The sequence below is a fragment of the Lepisosteus platostomus genome, chromosome 19, assembly GCF_059453375.1.
Source record: "Lepisosteus platostomus isolate fLepPlt1 chromosome 19, fLepPlt1.hap1, whole genome shotgun sequence".
In the NCBI taxonomy this organism is placed as follows: Eukaryota; Metazoa; Chordata; class Actinopteri; order Semionotiformes; family Lepisosteidae; genus Lepisosteus; species Lepisosteus platostomus.
The window spans coordinates 5,896,459-5,914,758 of record NC_142629.1 but is presented as its reverse complement, the minus strand read 5'-3'; the positions used below and the strand labels follow the sequence as shown (position 1 = coordinate 5,914,758).

Below are 18,300 nucleotides of genomic sequence, written 5' to 3'. Positions count from 1 at the left end.
TCTCACACTATTCCTCGGCTTCCAGCCCTGCCTAGGAGAGCACGGCACTGAATCCCGGCTCCTCGTTGCCAGGCCCCCACGGGCACCAGCACCTCGGAGTGATTGAACTGTAGTTACACCTTAGGATATTATCCGGGTAATAAAATGGAAGGCAGAACGGAATTATTCATGGAACGATCATGCGAAACAGAGAGTCGTGGATTGTTCTTGTGTTCTTTCATGTTTCGACATCATCTAAAAATGTAACATTATAACACTGAAATATATACATTTATGACCTAGCTTTTGAAGAGGAGATTGCAGGCGGCAGATCCTGAATAGGAGAGAGAAAATCCATACTTAAACATTAGGAGCTCGCAAGACCGCAGACACCAGAGCAGAGTATAGTAGGCTTCTGTGGGCTCAGTCCTTCTCAGCAGTTGAAGCGGTTCGTTCCTCCCTCTTTACCAAACACTTTCATTTCCAGTCTTGAAGCTTTATAAAAGAGAGCATCATCTTGCCACGGGTGGTACAGTAATGAATAGTTTTGAGCAGCGAAGGGTTTTAATTTTGAATGAGCTGGTTCATCTAAAATGATAATAATATTTTAGGGGTTTTCATCTTTGTACAGCTCCTTCGTTCTGGGAAACAGATGATAATATAATCGAACCCTGATATCATTCTCCATTTGTGGAGACGTGCGACAGTCTGGGTGCCAGACAGAAGCAGCATGTCTGTGTGACAGCAGGGCAAGGCTCTGTTGTCCCCCAGCTGGGCAGTGGGAAAACATGCCCACTTTCCTTTATGGCACCTGCATAGAACAACCCTACCTGATGAGAAACAAAAAAAAAGAAAATTGTCTCACTGTTCAGTACAATCAGAGCAGATCATAAATAATTATACCAGAGGTTAATTAAAGGAGACTCTCCGTGGCGGAGCAAGAGTTCGGTGCTGAGGTTCACCTTCCTCTGGGGAGATGCACATCCTGCCCAGATGTAGTTTTACATGTATGGGTCTGTGCAAAACTAATTTCTCTTAATGGAATTCTAACGGAAGTTCGGGAGGCATGAAGGCAGCCAAACTAATTAAGTTCTGCTGCTGCAGCTTGCAACTAATCCTGACATAATTGCCTCAGCTCCCATACATACCACACACCACTCTCTCCTCTTCCTCGCTCACTTTCACGTCCCTCCTCCACCCCATCTCCACCTTTGCAGTCACCCCTTTAGTTGCCTTTTCGCCAGGCCTGGGGGTCCTGGCCTCTTCCTCCTGTGACCAGGAGGTTGGGGAACGCCACAGTTTTCGCAGAATCCAGTAAACGATGCTGCTGTCACACAATCTTCGGCTGCTGTCATTCCTCATGAGTGCTGGTTAATGGGAAATACGATACCGGCGCTGCTTTATCCTTTAATGCAAATCATCTTGTATTTGTCAAGCAATGATTGCTGCTGTTATAAAAATAGCTGAATTAATTAGTTCTAAAGCTATGCAGTAATAATCTCTGTTTTTGAGTTCATATCGTCACAGAATGTTTTCTGGGCTCTGTAACAAACCTGTGGTTATTAAAAGCCTTCAATGCAAGCATCCTGAGGTGTTGCAGGCCCAGCTATGGAGAGACTGTGTTATCAGCCAACCTGTCAGCAGAAGCCCACAAGGGGGCCTCTATCACCTGTAATCCTGTATCACACTGGGTGGTGCTTAATTAAGCAGATTATTGGTGTAAGACTTTAAAGTGCACATTCTCACGTGTGTGAGAAGTGATGTTTGAGGATATAACGGGCTCACGGTGTTAAATGGGGGGGGGATAGGGAGGCAATCTGAGGAGACAGCTGCAGAGTCTTAATTGTGTAAATGTGGAAATAAAGCTTCCTGCATGTTACTTTATTGTGAGGCTTAAGATCATCAGATCCCTGGAGCTACCTTAGTGAAGGGTGGGGTCTGTTACACAAGGGTTTAATCTTTCCAGCGCCTTAAAGCAGAGCTTCCTCTGTTGTGATAGAATAGCAGGGGAACCTGTGTTGGAGTGGCTCAGAGAAGAGATCCATTGGGTGGGGTCTGCTGGAAATGTCTTTGGAGGCGAATTATATCCCTGGAGTGGGTGTCAGAAACTCACAGTGCCCTGTCGCTGCTTTCTGTTAATCATTATAGCCATCTTTATTGAATTAGCTCACATGAAAATGTACTGTGATGACTCCCCCTGCTTAATCAGTGTTAAGACAGCAGTGAAAGGGAGATAAGGCTTCCTCTAATCGCCTTCAAATGACTGCCAAATGGGTACTCTGGAAGCCGTGACAAACGACAGGGAATGATTGAGCTAATTTAGCCGTCTCGCTGCGATCAGGTACTGTCTAGAGAGAGCTGAGTCTTGCTGGTTCTAGAGCTTGGCTGAATTTCAAACCCACCGTTGTGCAGCTCCCCTACACTGAAATAATTGTTGCATGCTGTGCATATGGAACCTATTGATTTTTGTCCTGGACGAGAGACTCAACAGCAAGCTCCAACTGCAAGTCGTTTTCAGCACGTTACAACTACAGTGAGGGGGCCAGTGAGGACGGTGATATCGCCAGCCTTCGTAAAGTGGATCGCCCAGCATAAGGGACAAATGTGGGAATCTGTGTTTTTTAAATTTCAGGCATTGGTCTGATTGAATTAACTGGAGCCAAAACGATTCTAAGGAAGTAACAATAGCAGTGTGGTAGGGGAAGACAGTCCCCAGGTCAGGAAGAGATTGCGTGTTATATAATGTTCATTATAAAAGAGGAAGGCTGAGTGAAAGTGCAGCTAACCAGTAACTCATTCTGATGTACTGTTATTTGTTTAAATGCTATTCATTTATGAAGAAATGCAGTTTGTTGTAATTTGTTACAGAAAGATTAGGTTGCTTTTTTCCCTGGGGTTTGAGTTTAAAGTGCTTTTTTTCCAATCATGCTTTCGTGCTTTTAGACAACATTCCACAAGCAGTGCTGTGTGCTAAGGCTGTAACATTGGCAACATTGTTTCCTCTTTTGCACTTGACCTTGCTTGGTAAGGTTGGGGTTGTTCAGCTGAGGTAAGGTGTGGATTGAGGTAGATGGGCATGGCTGTAGCTATGAAGGGTGCTGTATTTAGCAGCATTGGTTACGGCGAGCTTCAGAAGGAACTGCCGATAACAAGAGCGTTCTATTAGATTGCACTGTAGTCTTGCCATGTTCCAGCCGAATCGTGATGAACTGCTTCTAAAATCCCTCACAAGCAATACTTCAGCACACTGCATTTCTTTGTATTTATGCTTGTTCCATGAAAACCTCTCAAAGGCTTAAATAGCTTGCCTCAATTACAAATCTCTATTAATTCAATTACCAACCCAGGGCAGATGTGTCAGCAGAGAGCAAACGTGCACACGGGCTTAGCTAACTAATGCATTGAACTGTATTCAGCAGTTTGAAAGGAAATAGTCTTGGTGTCGCCCTTCCCCCTGTTTTAATGAAGTGAGAGAGCTATCTTTTTGAGATGAAGAATGAGCATCAGCCACCTATTTCTGAAGCTGGAGATTCCGATTCATTCTGCTAGAGCATGTGAGCTGAGCAACACGAGGAACAGAATTATACCCCGTCTGCCAGCATCAGTTCCTCCCCTTGTTTTTGCTGCCAGTTGTGTGCCTCTTTTGAAGTGGGCAGATCATCATTGTTAACAAAGCTTGCGGTTGAAGCGAAGAAATCGGTAAAGCTGGAAAGAGAATTTCTTAATATTCCTATCAGAATATCCCTTTGTCCGGGTTTGCACACCCCCTTCCTTTTTCTTTCTCATTCAATCATGCACTTGACATTTGGACTCGTATCAAGGGTGCCGTCGACTCCATTTGTAATTAATATCGCTCTCGCTCGTCATTGTTCGTGATATCTTTTCACTCTGTGCTGCCTGATTGACACTTGCTCTTGTCACATGGCAGCCATGTGCTTCTCTTGCCATCTCCTGTCTCCAGTTCCTCTGTAAGAAAGGTGGGGTCAAGAGGAGCTTGTCTCATGCGGTATTAATAGTCCGATATGAATGCCGATAGCAACATGGAACTGTTTAGAAAATAGCCGTTCTGTTTATTTTTTAATCAAGCAATTGTTTAATTATCTTCTAAAGTTTAATTGGCTCTTTGATCACAGCCTTGTGCGAGCAATACCACAACCTGCAAGGAGAGATCAAATTGAATCAGAAGAAATGCTGTCTTGCGGATGACATTTGTCGAAGGCTGTGATATGTGGTCTGTCTGGGGAGTTAAATATCATCTCCTCCTTCCCTGTTTCTCTTATAACTTGCTGCCTCCGTTTGGCTGATTCAGTTCTTTAAAGAGTATTTTGTTGGAGCAGGTTGGAGTATGCATCTCATTACAGTGACTTAACCACATACACACACCGCTCTGTTTTCAGATTGGTCAATCGCTCTAGATGAGAAATGTCAGCTTTTCTTGCAAGTAAAATTGCAAGACCACATAAATAGACGTTAAATGACAGATCTAATTTGTGTGCATCCATTTTAAAACAAAGGAAAAAGATCAACAACAGTCTTACAAAAAGAGGCTGTTTGTTTCTTGCAAATCATCAGTGGCACAAGTTATTTTGGGGTGCTGGCTCTCAGCGACACCCCAGTTGTCGCATAGCGGGCTGTTTTAGGTTCTTGTAAAAAGAATAAATGAAGGGAAAAAATGTCAGGCAGAGATAGAGGGAGACAAAGAGGGAAAGGAAGAGGGCTCGGTCATTAGGAGTCAGCCTCTATGCCCGTAAATAAAGCTTGTTCATTAGTACAGCTTTATTTACACAAAGGCATACCTAAAGATTGTAAATTACCATACGTCTCACAAGAGTGCTAGAGAGTATTGCATTCTGGAGGCTATTATGCCCATTCTGAAAGCCTTCGGGGGGCCAGAAACCTCTGATAATGATGTAACAATACGTCTTCATTCAACAAGCAGCAATTTATTCTCATCTATAATTAACTATAATACTTTCCCCCGCCAGAGTAGTTAAAAACTCGATAACAAAACGCCTGCACAACCAGAGACAGGCACCTCACACACATTCTTCACACATGCATGAAGATACACGGGCTGTGTGCATTCCTGCCATGCTTTTACACGCACACGCTGAGTGCGTGAACTGTAGACGCAGACACGAGTGGCTGTGCGTTCCAAGGACGTTTTCTTCTGCAATCTCAGTGTTTTGAAAAAAAGATGAATGTTGCATTGCTTCTGTTCGTCCTGGTTCAGTGTAATTGTCGGTGCTGTGTTGCCCGGCTCTGTGGAGACGCAGGCGGCCGAAAGTGACTGGATGGATTGTGTGTGAAATGTGGGTCAGCAATGTGCTGCAGTTCTGTGCTTTAAAACATACCTCACCATGCCGAAGGCAAAGAGTTACCACAACTAAAATCCCCTTCTGTAATCAGTAGAGCTAATAGTTATTAAGTCCTGTGCTTCTGTTTCGCTGAGGAGTTGATTGGGAATGGAGGATATTTGATGTCAATTTTGTGCATCATTCCACCAGCCTTTTTGCTGGAATCTTCTCTTTGTACCACAAGCAATAAAAAAACTCGCTGTATTAAAATTCTTCATGGGATCTGCACTGAGCCTGATGTCTTAAGAGATAGACTGTGCTGCAGATAGAATTAACTTTGGCTGCAGCTTCAGCTAGCAGAGAAACAGGGAAAGCTCAGTTGCTTTCAGGGGAAAAAAGATCATATGTGTTTTGAAGATGAGTCACGATGTCCTTAAAAAACCCTGTAAAAGTACAAAATCTGTCTTTGTTACAACTTTGTTATATTTCTCTCCTGGATAGTGAAAAAGTACAGCAGTACGGCAAAAACTCATGTTTGTGGTGCCTTGTGCACAGGTGGAAACATTGATGATTGTGGTACAGTGGGTATTCCGCCAGGCACCTCAAAGGCTGGCTTAGAGGTCCCGTGGCTGTGCCCCCCAAAATAATTATTATGTACATCTCAGCTTGATCATTTGTTTTCATTTTCTCCGACAACATTTTGAAGCTTTGTTTTCTGTTGTTTGCAAATACACAAATATTGCTCTCTTGAAACAAGCGCATTGTAAGGCGCATCACACTCTAACTTTCATTTCTCCCCTCTTGTGATGTCAGTGTAGAGGGACGATAGTCAAGGGGCTGGAGAGACAGAAGAATGCCAGATCGATCTTTTCCTGGCTAGACTCGAGAAAACCTTTGAGCAAAGAACCTTATGTTTGGCAGTGTTAAGTCAATAGTACTGCAACAGATAGAGTTTTTCTGTTTCTGTTTCTGTTTTTTTGAGGCTGACTTGAACCAGTACATAGTCTTCTGTGTTTATTTTCCAGATTCCTACCTTCTTTTCAACAGTCATGAGCAGCCACAGAGTCTTCACTCCATAGCTCAACATTTGTTGCCCTTTAAGTTTTAGGATGATTTGTTGTTATGATTAGCTGTCATCGTTTTGAACTTTGTGCGTGACACTACGTACACCTCCGTTCTGTCAAGAACACAATTTGTCCGATTTGTCTCATTTAATGGCTGGTGAAAGTAAAAATATATTGCGCTCCAGGTGTTAAGTTGAGGTGAAATTGTGATGTCATGAGATTTAAAAATAAGCCCTGAAAATAAAGAGCTCTTACCATAGTCTGCTGACAATTGCTGATTTAAGTAGGTTTAAAAGCGCGATAAATTCCTTTGAAAACTTGTGTGAAACTTGGATTCATTGTACAGCTTTTCCCATTTTTCTTTCCCAGGCCTGGGTGATCCCTGTAGTTCAGTTTGTAAACGTCTGTCCAGTGATTGCTGACACAGCCCGATGTCTTGAGAAGTGTGGCCCTGATCTTGGGTAATATCAGTCCCTAAAGTGCACGGAAGGCGTGTATTTCAGGTTGTCAGCAGTCACTTTGCTCGTTATTGGTGCTATTGGTACAAAAGCTGCAGGACTCGCTGCTGAAGCCCAAGTTAAACGGGCTCTGACATTAATGATCAGCATCACCTGCAAACTCTGCTTGAGGGAGCGATGTGGCAGAGCGCTCAGCGGCTGTGACACAAAGTGAAAAGCAGCTTCCTTGTTTCAGAACGAGCAGACTTTTAAGCCCTTTTAAACCGGAAAACAGAATCAGCGCGTGGTACATTTTTAAAAGTAAATGCCGAAAATGACGAAGTACGAAATGTAGCCTGGAGGCATCTGCTGATATGATCATGGTGTTTTTTAGAGTAATGGAAATTAATTTAAAGACTTCTATGGAATATGGATTAATTCGGTGAGCGGTGTGGACTCTGGGGTGCAGTGAGGAAGACCTGGTAGGATTTGTGTGTGTAGGATGTGGCATCATTGGTTAATAATAATGATTGCTTACACTTGTATAGCACTTTTCAGGGCACTCCACTCAAAAAGCTTTACAGGTAATGGGGATCCCCTCCACCACCACCAGTGTGCAGCCCCACCTGGATGAATCGACAGCAGCCATAGTGCGCTAGAACACTCCCCACACATCAGATGTTAGTGGCGAGGAGAACAGAGTATAGGATAGGTGAGATAATGTCCTTTTTAATGTTTTTTTAGAAGTAATGCTGTCACTCTTGGCTGCAAATCATGGGATAGGGTTCAGTGCTCATTGTGACATGTGCTCTGTAACTAAGGTCCATAATCTTTATAACTGCCCCACACTGTGAGGGCCTCCCCCTCTCATCCGGGGCCAGCAGGGGGCGCTCACCCTGCGGTCCATGTGGGTCCTAATGCCCCAGTATAGTGACGGGGACACTGTACTCTAAAACAGGCGCCGTCCTTCGGATGAGAAGTAAAACCGAGGTCCTGACTCTCTGTGGTCATTAAAAATCCAAGGGCGTTTCTCGAAAAGAGTAGGGGTGTAACCCCGGCGTCCTGGCCAAATTTCCCATTGGCCCTTACCAATCATGGCCTCCTAATAATCCCCCTCTTTTAATTGGCTTCATCACTCTGCTCTCCTCCCCACTGAGAGCTGGTGTGTGGTGAGCGTTCTGGCGCACTATGGCTGCCATCGCATTATCCAGGTGGGGGCTGCACACTGGTGGTGGTGGAGGGGATCCCCATTACCTGTAAAGCGCTTTGAGTGGAGTGTCCAGAAAAGCGCTATATAAGTGTAAGCAATTATTATTATTATTATAATTATTATCCTTAATTGAAAGAGACATGCTTGCTTCTGGGTCTCTGCAGTTGGGACCAGGATGTTCTCATCCTGAATGAGCCCTCTGAAAGGGAGCCAAGAGCTCTGCACAGAGATATTTTAATGGTCTTGTTTTCTGTTCTGATATGAGTAAGCTGGGTATTTTAATTGCAGCTTGTATCTCGTTTCCTGCACCGAAGAACATTAATTTTGTTCTCTTCTTCAGATATTTTGAAAGAAGAAATCAATCAACTGTGTTGAACATGAGCTGCCGGCTTGATGGTAGTTAACGTCCAACCTTAAAATGCGCCATAGGACTATATTTCAGGATGTCAGAAGTCACTTTTCTTGTTATCAGCAATTGGTGTTGAAAACAATGTGTAGAATGAAGGGAAAAGTACAGGCTGGGCAACTCATCTTGCAATTACCATGTGTGAAAGAGGCACCTCCTTGACAGTCTGCAGCATGTTTAAGGAAGGGAGGAAGGGTGACAGTATTCAGAAATCCTGTTAAACTGCTCTCAGTTCCACCTTCCCAGCAGTCACTGTGTCCATCTCGAGAAGCGCTTCACACTCCTGCTGCCTTCTTTTAATCCAATTTGACCTGATGTCTAAGTGGATGAGACAGACTCAATTGCAAAAATATGAATACCTATAAATCACTGAGAACTTGAGCTTCAGCACTTGACAAAAGTACCCATACAACGTGAGCTCTGAAAACAAATGAGGAAACTGTGAGGAATGTAAATTTTATGTTTCACTGTATAATATAGAGTATATGAATGTTTTGCATGCTGGTGGATTAGCTCATTGTGTCTGAGATGATATTCTTAATTATGGTAGTGGAGCCCAGCGATGTGAGAGCCCATTGGTGTGTCCTGACCTTGTCTACGAGGCATGTTCCTCATGATTCACTGCTACAGTTTTCACAGAAGCGGGATCTGTGTTTAAACAGACCAACCAACAGATCCGGGATCCTTTAGCATGGCAAGTGGCAGTGCCAGCAATATGGTACAGGCTCAGAGTGCGGAGATGCAAACTCTCACAGCTAAAGCCCGTTTTTGTTTTTCAATTGTCTTGCAGATAAGGGAAGGCTTCATCTCCTGTCACTGCTTGGAGAAGGACCATTTCCCTGCCGGCCCAGGAAAATCCCATCAGTATGTACCAGACCAACCTCATTTGTGCCGTTGCACACTTTCAGAGGCCCCTGCTCTGAGGCCCCATGTTTTTTTTTTCATTCATAACTGGCTCAGGAAAGTCAGTTGTAAAAACGTGCATCAGTACTCAAGCTTGGCGTTTTCTATACCCCCACATCCACCTCCTGTTCACGTTAGCTGTAGCATGATGAGCGCGTGGTCGAGAGCAGACAGAGAGGAAAGACAAGACACTCCAGTTCCATCCGATCAAGCTCCACCATCAGGAAATATAATGTAATATAATAATGTTTCTTTATTAGCCCTATACAATTTCTTGCATTAGGAATTCGTCTTTTTGCATACCCCAGCTTTTCTCCATGGAGAAGCTTGGGGTCAGAGCGCAGGGTCAGCCATTGTACGGCGCCCCTGGAGCAGTTGGGGTTAAGGGCCTTGCTCAGGGGCCCAACGGAGTAGGATTCCTCTGCCGGCCACGGGATTTGAACCGGCAACCTTCCAGCCACAGGCGCAGATCCTGAGCCACAGAGCCACCGTATGAAGTGCGGATTGAAAAGGAGCGTGAACCACCAGCCCTCCTGTAGCAAAACCGCTTCTGTTGTTGGCATAAAGCAGCAAGTTAACATACAGTGAGCCATAAGAAAGTGCAGTGATTGAACAGTGCAGCTCCACTCCAGTTATACACAAATATGTGCAATATATTACCTTTGTAGATACACTGCGTTGGATGCTTAAATTCTTTGCGTAATTGTAAATACAGAACACGCACAGCTGAAGAGCATTTTAAAGGAACCCTGTTGACTGTATCGTACTGATCTGTGACCAGAAGATGCCCTGGGGAAAGCAATAATTTCATTGGCAGGGGCTGTGCTGCCATAGGTCACGTGTGTGAGTTCGGGAAAGAACGGGACTTTTCCAAGTCTTGGAGAGGAAGGGCGGCGCTCCTGGGAGGTGTTCCTGTAATGCTTCGGAGAACTATGAATCCGGGCAGTGTGTGGCAGACAGTCATATTAGACAGTCTTTAATAGAAAGACCAGGGTGGGAGTCAGTTTGGCAGAGAGAAGCATGGGGTTACACTGTTGTGTGGTTGGATCCAGAGAAGGTCAATTCAGGGTGTGCAGCTAAAGCTATACAGCACTGCGTTCTCTCTTCTGCACTCCCTGCCCTACAAATGCACATTACTATAGCAGAGGTCTGCGAGCTGCAGTGCTCTTTGTTGTACTGTAATGATTAGTGGGATGACACTTTGTGACTTGGTTTCACGAAGAAATTAGGGTTGTTGATGTGGATTAAAGAGTTGGTGTGGTGTGGGTTGTTCCAGTGCTTTGTTTGAAGTAACACTGTGTATTGTCCCAAGAAATTAGCAAAAGCTCTTTGTCAGCAAGCAGCTAGAGTGGAAATTGGGTCATCTGCAATACGATCCTCAACATTAATAGGTAATACTTGCCAATGAAGTCTTCATCGAGAAAAAAAGAGCTCAAGCCATTACATTATGTCTGCAGAATCTCCCTGGATCTTGCGGTGATTAATATGCAGCTCCAGAGCACTAATAGATCCCAGCTGGTCTGATTATTACAGAACAAACAATAAATGTAAATAATTATGCTTTTGATTTAACTTGTTCAAAACACAGAAAACATTACCAGACAGGAACACGCTGCAGAGCCACTGTAAAGAGCCTCAAGAGAGCCTGTTTTAGAATTAATTTCAGCCTGTCTGGTAAGGCTGAGCACACTGTGTCAGCGTGTGCTTTCAGACAGCAGGCCTGTGATGCACCTAGGGCAAGACCAGCCCTGCCAGGTCTGGGGAGTCCAGTAGTAGAGGAAGCAGCTTTGTCGGTTTAGGGCAGTCGTTAGGTCTCTGATTCCTATCCAGGGGGTTGTGGGAGTGGGATGCTGTTGTAACTTTAAGTGAGGTATTTTGCTCAAATGCCCTGCTGTAGAAACAAAAACCCCCCAGGTCATCATTATAAATGTAAATTTGAACTCGGTTGATTTTTCTGGTTAAAAGCCTCACTGCTTTGTGGGGATTGATACAGTAACAGTTCTGGGAGAAATGTCTATTGTTAGGATGTATTCTGGGCAGGAGCGCACTGGTCTTGCATCTTGCTGACAGAAAACAAGAACCAAAGCAGGTCATTTGAAGTTAAAAATCATCAACATATGTATCATTGAAGTAATTTGCTTTAAGGTCATATGGCATCATTTAGCTCATGTTGTTCTCCATGTTCCTGGGCTGAATTCTGAGGGTCGCAGAAGTGGTCTTTGTAGGTGCTCTTCAAATAGCTGTTGCCCAACTTTCAAACATCACTTGGGTTCTGAGATGATACATGTGGCTCTGGGACCCATGTCAGATAGGGCAGCCTTTGAGAAGGAGTTATGTTTGAGAATTAAGCTGATGTCTAAAGTTTTGAAAGATGACACTAATCTGAAGATTAAAAGTGATGGACTGATTTTTCTTCTGCTCATTGTGTGTTTGCAGTTGCAGCTTGCTACTGCACTTGGCTGTGCTGGTCTGTTTTATCACACTTGTGTATCTATGCACACAGTGTCAGGGGCACGCTGTGTACCTGGAACAGAACGGGTGTTGATGGTCTTTTTTGTTTGCAACTTTTTAAAAACAGCCTTCGTTTCTTATATACTGGGGAGAAAAGTTCAGACGGCTCTCGGAAGAGGTTGGTAATGCAATTTGTAAAATAACACCAAGTGGTGGTTTGCAAACAGGCATCACCATCCTCGCCCAGCTACCATCTTGCAGGATAAGTGATAAAGCAAATAGCAAAGCCTGTGGGCTGTTTGTATTGCACATGGGCGCAGCGCCATCTCCAAGGGTGTGTGTAACATGTCTGTCTAATGGACAGTGTTGAAGAGGGACAATGAGAGCTATTGGCAGAGCAGCAAAGAGTTGTGCTGCATTGGCTTAAAAACAGTCCGTTTGCCAGGCCCATCTGTGTTTGTTTCAGCTGCTATTTGTTACATATTTAGAATCACATACATCATATATCTGTTCCCCAGCATCCCTTTCCCACAGTAATTTACACTTACTGAAGCATTGGACGAACAGACTTCATTAACTAGGGGGGCTGAGCAGGAAAATATGGCATAATTAGACAACATGTTGTAATCGCTTTGTCTTCCATCTGCTGCAGCACACACACTGTAGCGCTGCCATCAGCTCTCACACTCCAGGCCAAGGCCAGTGATTAAATTGTCCTACAGGTTTCCAAAACAATTAACAAGGCCTGCTAATTGTGGCTTTTGAGAAGCAGGGATGTGAGTGGCAGCGTTCAGAGGAAAGCCCTTTAAACCCGAGTGCTGTGTGACCACTGTGCTGTTTTGCCTTGTCATTTCGGACTCCATTCGCATTAGGGGAGGGGTGTCTGTGCCAGATCTGCACTGATTTTGATCTCTTCAACCTAAATAGGTTGATGGTGGACAAGAACAAATGATGCTATAATGAACAAGTGGCATGGGTGCAGAGGGGGGAGCTGAGGGCAGATGCCAGTGCGGATCCAGACAAGACGGCCTGCAACCCAGGCTGCCGAACACGAGTCAGGACTGTCGCACCTTCTCCAGCTGAATACATACAACTGCACCATCTGCTCAGGTCACCTTCCACACGTGTTCACATTAGAACTACTGTTACGGATCAGGGCGTCCCGTTTTGGGTGCTTCTTTTAAAACGTCATAGTTCTTTCTCTTCATGCACGTTTTGGAAATATGCGCTACATTTAGTAATTCTATGCATTGTGGTCTTTTGTGCAGCTGTGCCATTTATAAATGCTCATCTATGTAGAAGGACAGGCTGTGGACTGGATTGACATACTATATATGAGTAGGAAAACATTGTACAAGAACAGATGTGTCTACTTAAATAGAAAAGGTTAGAATGCAGGATGAATGAATATATGCATACATGCAAAGAGAGAGATAGCAGGTGATGCGAAGAAAAGGTGCTTAACTTGGGTGGCAACCCATAGGTCTACTGAGAGATACACGGCGCATCAATTAAAAAGAGGCAAAGCATGTGTAATTTATTTGGCGTTTTTTAATCGCTACATAACACAGTGATTTAATTAGAGGAGTTTCTTCACATTACAGCAGAGCTCCTGAGAGACAGCAGAGGTCAGCTCCTTAGACAGAGCAGGAACAGGAGAGATGGTGTAAAACCTGATCTATCTTTCGTTCTCCTTTTCCCTCTGCCTCGCATACCAGCAATACAGCACAAAGAAGTGTACAGGAAAGGCACAGCGCAGATGATGGACAGAGAACCAACTCCACATATCACTCTTTCAAGTCATTCTGCAACTCTGATGTTTTGTGCATCACAAACACTTCCAGCCACCCCCATCTGATCTCTAGCCCAGAAACAGTCAACACAGGCCAGAATAATAAAGCCCCCACTCTTTCCGTCTCCTCACTCTGCCATGTCTGATTGAATCAATCTGATATTAAATGCTTTTTAATCATGCGTTAGATTCAATTCAGCCCAGACTGCAGGGCGGTTCATTTTATTAGCCGTGATTAACATTATCTGAAGCACCATTTAGAGCACTTTCAGGGGTCCCATTAGAAAGAAAGAAACTTAAAAAGAGCACGCACGGAAAGTGAGGAGATAGGGAGTGCTCCAGAACGATGTTAACGGAGGTGGACTCTTCTCAGTGCTCAGCTGCCTCCCAGTGCTCACCCAGGCCAGTGTGCCCCATGCGTCACTAAACACTCCCACCCCCCCACCATGACTGGCAGCAACAGCTTTAATTTGCAAACAGCATGAGGCTGGCAATTACTTCTCAATGGGAACTGTTTTAGATTTGAATTACATCCCGCGTTCATTAGCGTGCGGGCCGTTGCTCAAGTAATTTTGAGCCTTATTTAATTGAAATTAAGCTGCTGAAACTCGGTCGTGTTTTATCAGTCATTGTGTTCATAAATGAAATGCCTCCTTGCTGAGGAGTGGTAATTCTTTTAAACAAATTAACAGCTATCCAGGCCTGCCTTCGCCAGAGCTGATTGTGCAGGATTGACTGGATGCTGCAGGAGCGAGCATGAAGAGGCTCTCCGCCACGCTCTTTAACCCTTCGTTTGGCTTCAGCACACTCCCGGCTGGCTGCCCTTGTCTGCAAGTAAAAAAAAAAATCTAAAGAAACAAGCACTGCAAAATTAGTATCAGGATCCATTATCCCTCTGTGCTAGAACTGAGCATCCAAAATGCCTCAGTTAATTCATTAATACATGCAGACACTGATAAATAATACATACCATTTTATACACATTGCAGGGTGGCTGTGCGCCACTCCATCAGGCTTTGGGGATGTCCTCTGTGAGAACATTGCAGTGGCAGCGGCTGTCTGGGAGACATGTGAGTTATTGAGAGCAGGCGGCTTGTTTATTAATAGACTCCGGTTCTTAATAAGTGAACCGTGTCGTTGGGGAGGTGTGGGTATCACGGGCTGTGTCTGTGGGGGCAGCTCTGCCCGCGCCAGAGAGGGAAGGGGCTAGAAACTGGGTGCCCCAGCGTGAATCAAGGGGACTGGGGGGTGAACAGAGCCAAGCCTCATCCCACTCCCTCACTGCGGCACCTGGGCTCGTTCTGCTCAGTTCTTGAGGCCGAAAAGAGCCTGTCTGCTCCCTGAGGGAAGCCAGTGCACGCTACTGCTAAATCTCGTTTTTCTGTGTCTTATTCATCCTGTATCTCACTTATTTTCTTCTCTCTGCCTCCCCCATTAATAACCTCCTGTCGCTCTTGGCCTCTCTTGCCTGCTGTTTGTGTTTGTGAGGGGTGTCTGTGTGACAGTCTGCCAGGGACTCTCCTGCTTCCCCTCCACCCCAGCGTGTCCTTTCTGCAGTAGACTGAGTCAGTTGAATGTCACCTGCCACGATGAGGAAATTTCATTTTTTGGATTTGACTTCATAAGGAGTTTTAAATGCAGTAACCTTATTTCCCCTACCTTTGTGGCCACAAGACTGTTTAAAACTCTACTGCTTTTGTATATGTATTTCAGTGGATGTGCAAAATGTATTTGTTCTTCACATGATAATTCTTGGATCTAAGCAAAGGGCTGAAAGAATAAAAGTGCACGATATTCATTGTTAAAGCCCGTGGGGACTGTAGTCCAGGCTGCTGTATTAAAGAATGCAGTAAGACAGCTTTATCTTGTGAGGGAATCACAATAAAAACCTCAAGCTAGGGTTGCTAATCTCGTTTTAGGAATACTGGCCTCTTATATTTAGTTACAATAAAGAAATTTGTCGCGTGACGTTGTTGTAATCCAGTTGGGAGAGAAGAAACGGGGTGCAGAAAGCTCTCTAATTAATATTTGAATACATAACTCAAATTCATCCAGACTTAGCCCAGTGGTAGAGAGCTCTCTGTTCCCATCCCTGTCTTTATCTGAGTGACACGCCTGTCTTCAGTCCCCAGTCAGTAGCGCTGGCAGGAATGAAGCACCGTGACCGTCATAGCACTGGGTGACCTTCGGCCATTGCTCTTGTTGTCCTAAGCTGACAATTATGCGCAGAACACTTAGCTTTAACCATTATCTTCAGCTGATTTGTAACCAAGTGCATTGCCTTCTTCAAAACAAGCGGATTTTCCACAAACATCCTTCTTGAGCAATTAAGATTATCATTCTGTGTTTATGAATTCCCTGCCAAAATCCACGTCAGGGTCCTGCCCTGGTGTGGCCGCTCCAGTCTACCCCCCCTCACTGTTATCGAGGGGTCTTCCCGCGCTGCTGCGCGGTGCTACAGCTCCTCTTCGTCTCGAGAGCCTCCTCCGTTTAGACGCCTGTCTTTCCCTAGCCCTGGGCTTGCAACTTCAGAAGTCACAATAAATTCATTCAAAGCAAATCCGGAGTCAAATTCAAAACAATAGTGGGGAAAGAAAGGTTACAAAAGAATCTCTCATCATCCTGACATCAGCAGTGTGAAGTGCCGTCATTAGGCAGACTGGAGGCTGCTGCTCCGGTGGCCTGTGAACTGGGCATGTTTGATTCTTCTCTCCCCTTGCAGAATGTTAATCAGAGGCCTGTGACTTGTGTTAGGGTTGAAAAGCAGCAGGAGGCTTTGTGTGTAGAAAATAGAACAGTAAGATGAAGATAGCACCTTAATGAAAACCACCAGCAGTGATTGCTCTCCCCATCTATTTGACTTTAGTAGATTTGTATATATTTTTTTATCCAATCTTACTCTTTGCGATTTCCCTTTTTTCTCATAAAACCTTATTTGGTTTTGTGCAAATTCTCGAGCGCCTGCCCCTATTTACGCACTAGTATTTTGTTTTTTCAAAATGTTGATTGTCGTTTTTTTATATATATATACCTCACACGTCACTCTCTCACTGTCATTTTCCTGCGCGTCTGTATTGTGGGATTGGAAAGCACTTTGTGTTGGTCCTCCTGGGCAAACACAGGGTCTCCATAATACCAACAAAGGTAATGGGATGAGAGTCCCGAGACTGGGCCCTGGGTTTCTATCGGGGTTGGCCGAGGTGGGATGCTCCTTTGAATGAGCTTTTGTGGCTTTGAGAAGCTTGAAATTGTGTCCCAGAATGGTGCCCTGATAGCTTTAATACGGGCAGAGAAAGCAGAAGACTGGGGGAAGGCTGCTGTTTGTTCTCCTCCAGCCTCTCTTTTAAGTGGGAGTTTAAAGGAGCAATGATGAACTGGAGATTCTGAAGCAGATTCCAGATTTTAAGAGAGCTGTCTGCCAGCTTCAATTTAACAGCAGATTTAAAACACACGCACACCTCACCGCGGAGCACTGTTCTGCAGTCACGGACGGAAATTGCTACTTGACTGGCACGAGCGGCCTGCAGATAGCAGAGGAAGAGCTTAATTGAGATAAGTGCTTAATTTCTCCTGGTTGCGCTGAGTGGTTGACGCACCGTGGAATGAGAGGAGTGCAGCCTGGCTGAGGACAAACTGGGGGGGAGAGCCTCCTCCCAGGCTGGCCAGTCCAGGGCGTGAGCGAGGTGTAGACTACGGAAACTTGGAGATAAAAAGACGGACCGCGGAGGGAGAGAGACCCGAGGCGCCTCTTTGTCGTCTCGGGCGGCACGATTCCGTCAGGAGGCGCAAGCGCAGCGGAACGGTGAAAAGACCTTGACACCTAAATCACCTTTCTAAACAAATGAGAGACATAAATATCCCGACTCTTCGGAGCGGTGTTTTATTTATTACCGCCTGCGTTGTTTCTCAACTTGTCCGGCGCGAGGCTGGCAGTGCCCTGTGGACGCTTTTTCCACGCTGTGCTATCAATCTGCTGTAAGCTGGGGGGAGGGGAGAAGAAAATATGAGGTGAGAAAGGAGCATGAATATTTAAATGAACGTCGCACCAAAGCAATAAAAAAATCTGCATGCCGTGCTCAAGGTCTCCTGACAGTCTACTCCCCAGTGCCCACCTCCCCCTCCCAGCAGGCCACACTTCCCCCTTCCCTCCACACCTCTTATATTGAATCTGCGGCGAGAGCAGAATTGACTTGGACTGGAGAAATACGGCTGTGGACTGGAACTGATGTTCTTTAATAAATAGATGATGCATTGCATCTTGAGCCTGCTCCGTTGTTGCCAAGGTAACGGTCGTCATGTCAGCCCAGCGCACACTGCGCTTGTCTCTAATGAGCATCTGGCACCGTGCCAGCCCGGCGCCGGCTGTACCGCCCCTCCGCCTGCCCTACACTTTCCCTCTCGCTCTTTATGAGTCCCTCTCTGCCTCTCGCCATGCCTGCCCGTCTCTGCTTGTGACGGTGCTGTTGCCAGTGTTGTTGTGTCTTCACCTGCTTCACCTGTTGGAGCTCCTGCTGTGTGTATACCATGGTGGCTGCTTTCTGAGAAGCTAACGGCACGACGCAGGGCATCACTGTATCTGTCGGCAGCATGGCTTTTACCGTGCAAGGTGCTGATGCCCCTTGAATGCCATGGCCCTAGCAGTGTCTGTGTACAACAGTTCACCACATTCCCCTGCACGCGGTGCTCTTCCGATGTGTCACATGTGCTTTAACTTTTGCGAAGGGTCCCGTCCCGTGACGTATCCCATCCTGGCTTTGCAGT

General features: G+C 45.3%; 1 protein-coding gene and 1 long non-coding RNA gene across 9 annotated transcripts in view; one reads left to right on the top strand and one right to left on the bottom strand.

Moving 5' to 3' along the window:
• Positions 1-18,300, top strand: part of tnrc6a (trinucleotide repeat containing adaptor 6A) — a 126,208-nt gene that overhangs the window by 40,628 nt on the left and 67,280 nt on the right. For all 8 annotated transcript variants that reach the window (XM_088613022.1, XM_088613021.1, XM_088613030.1 and 5 more), the window contains one exon: positions 9,184-9,257. In XM_088613022.1, coding sequence (XP_088469148.1) covers positions 9,184-9,257 — 74 coding nt within the window. Of the gene's footprint in view, positions 1-9,183; positions 9,258-18,300 lie in introns of those variants that run through there.
• Positions 13,281-14,775, bottom strand: LOC148644992 (uncharacterized). The gene is made up of 2 exons (XR_015928531.1): positions 14,510-14,775; positions 13,281-14,367 (listed from the first exon to the last, which is right to left on the bottom strand). It is a non-coding gene; the product is annotated as an uncharacterized LOC148644992 (long non-coding RNA).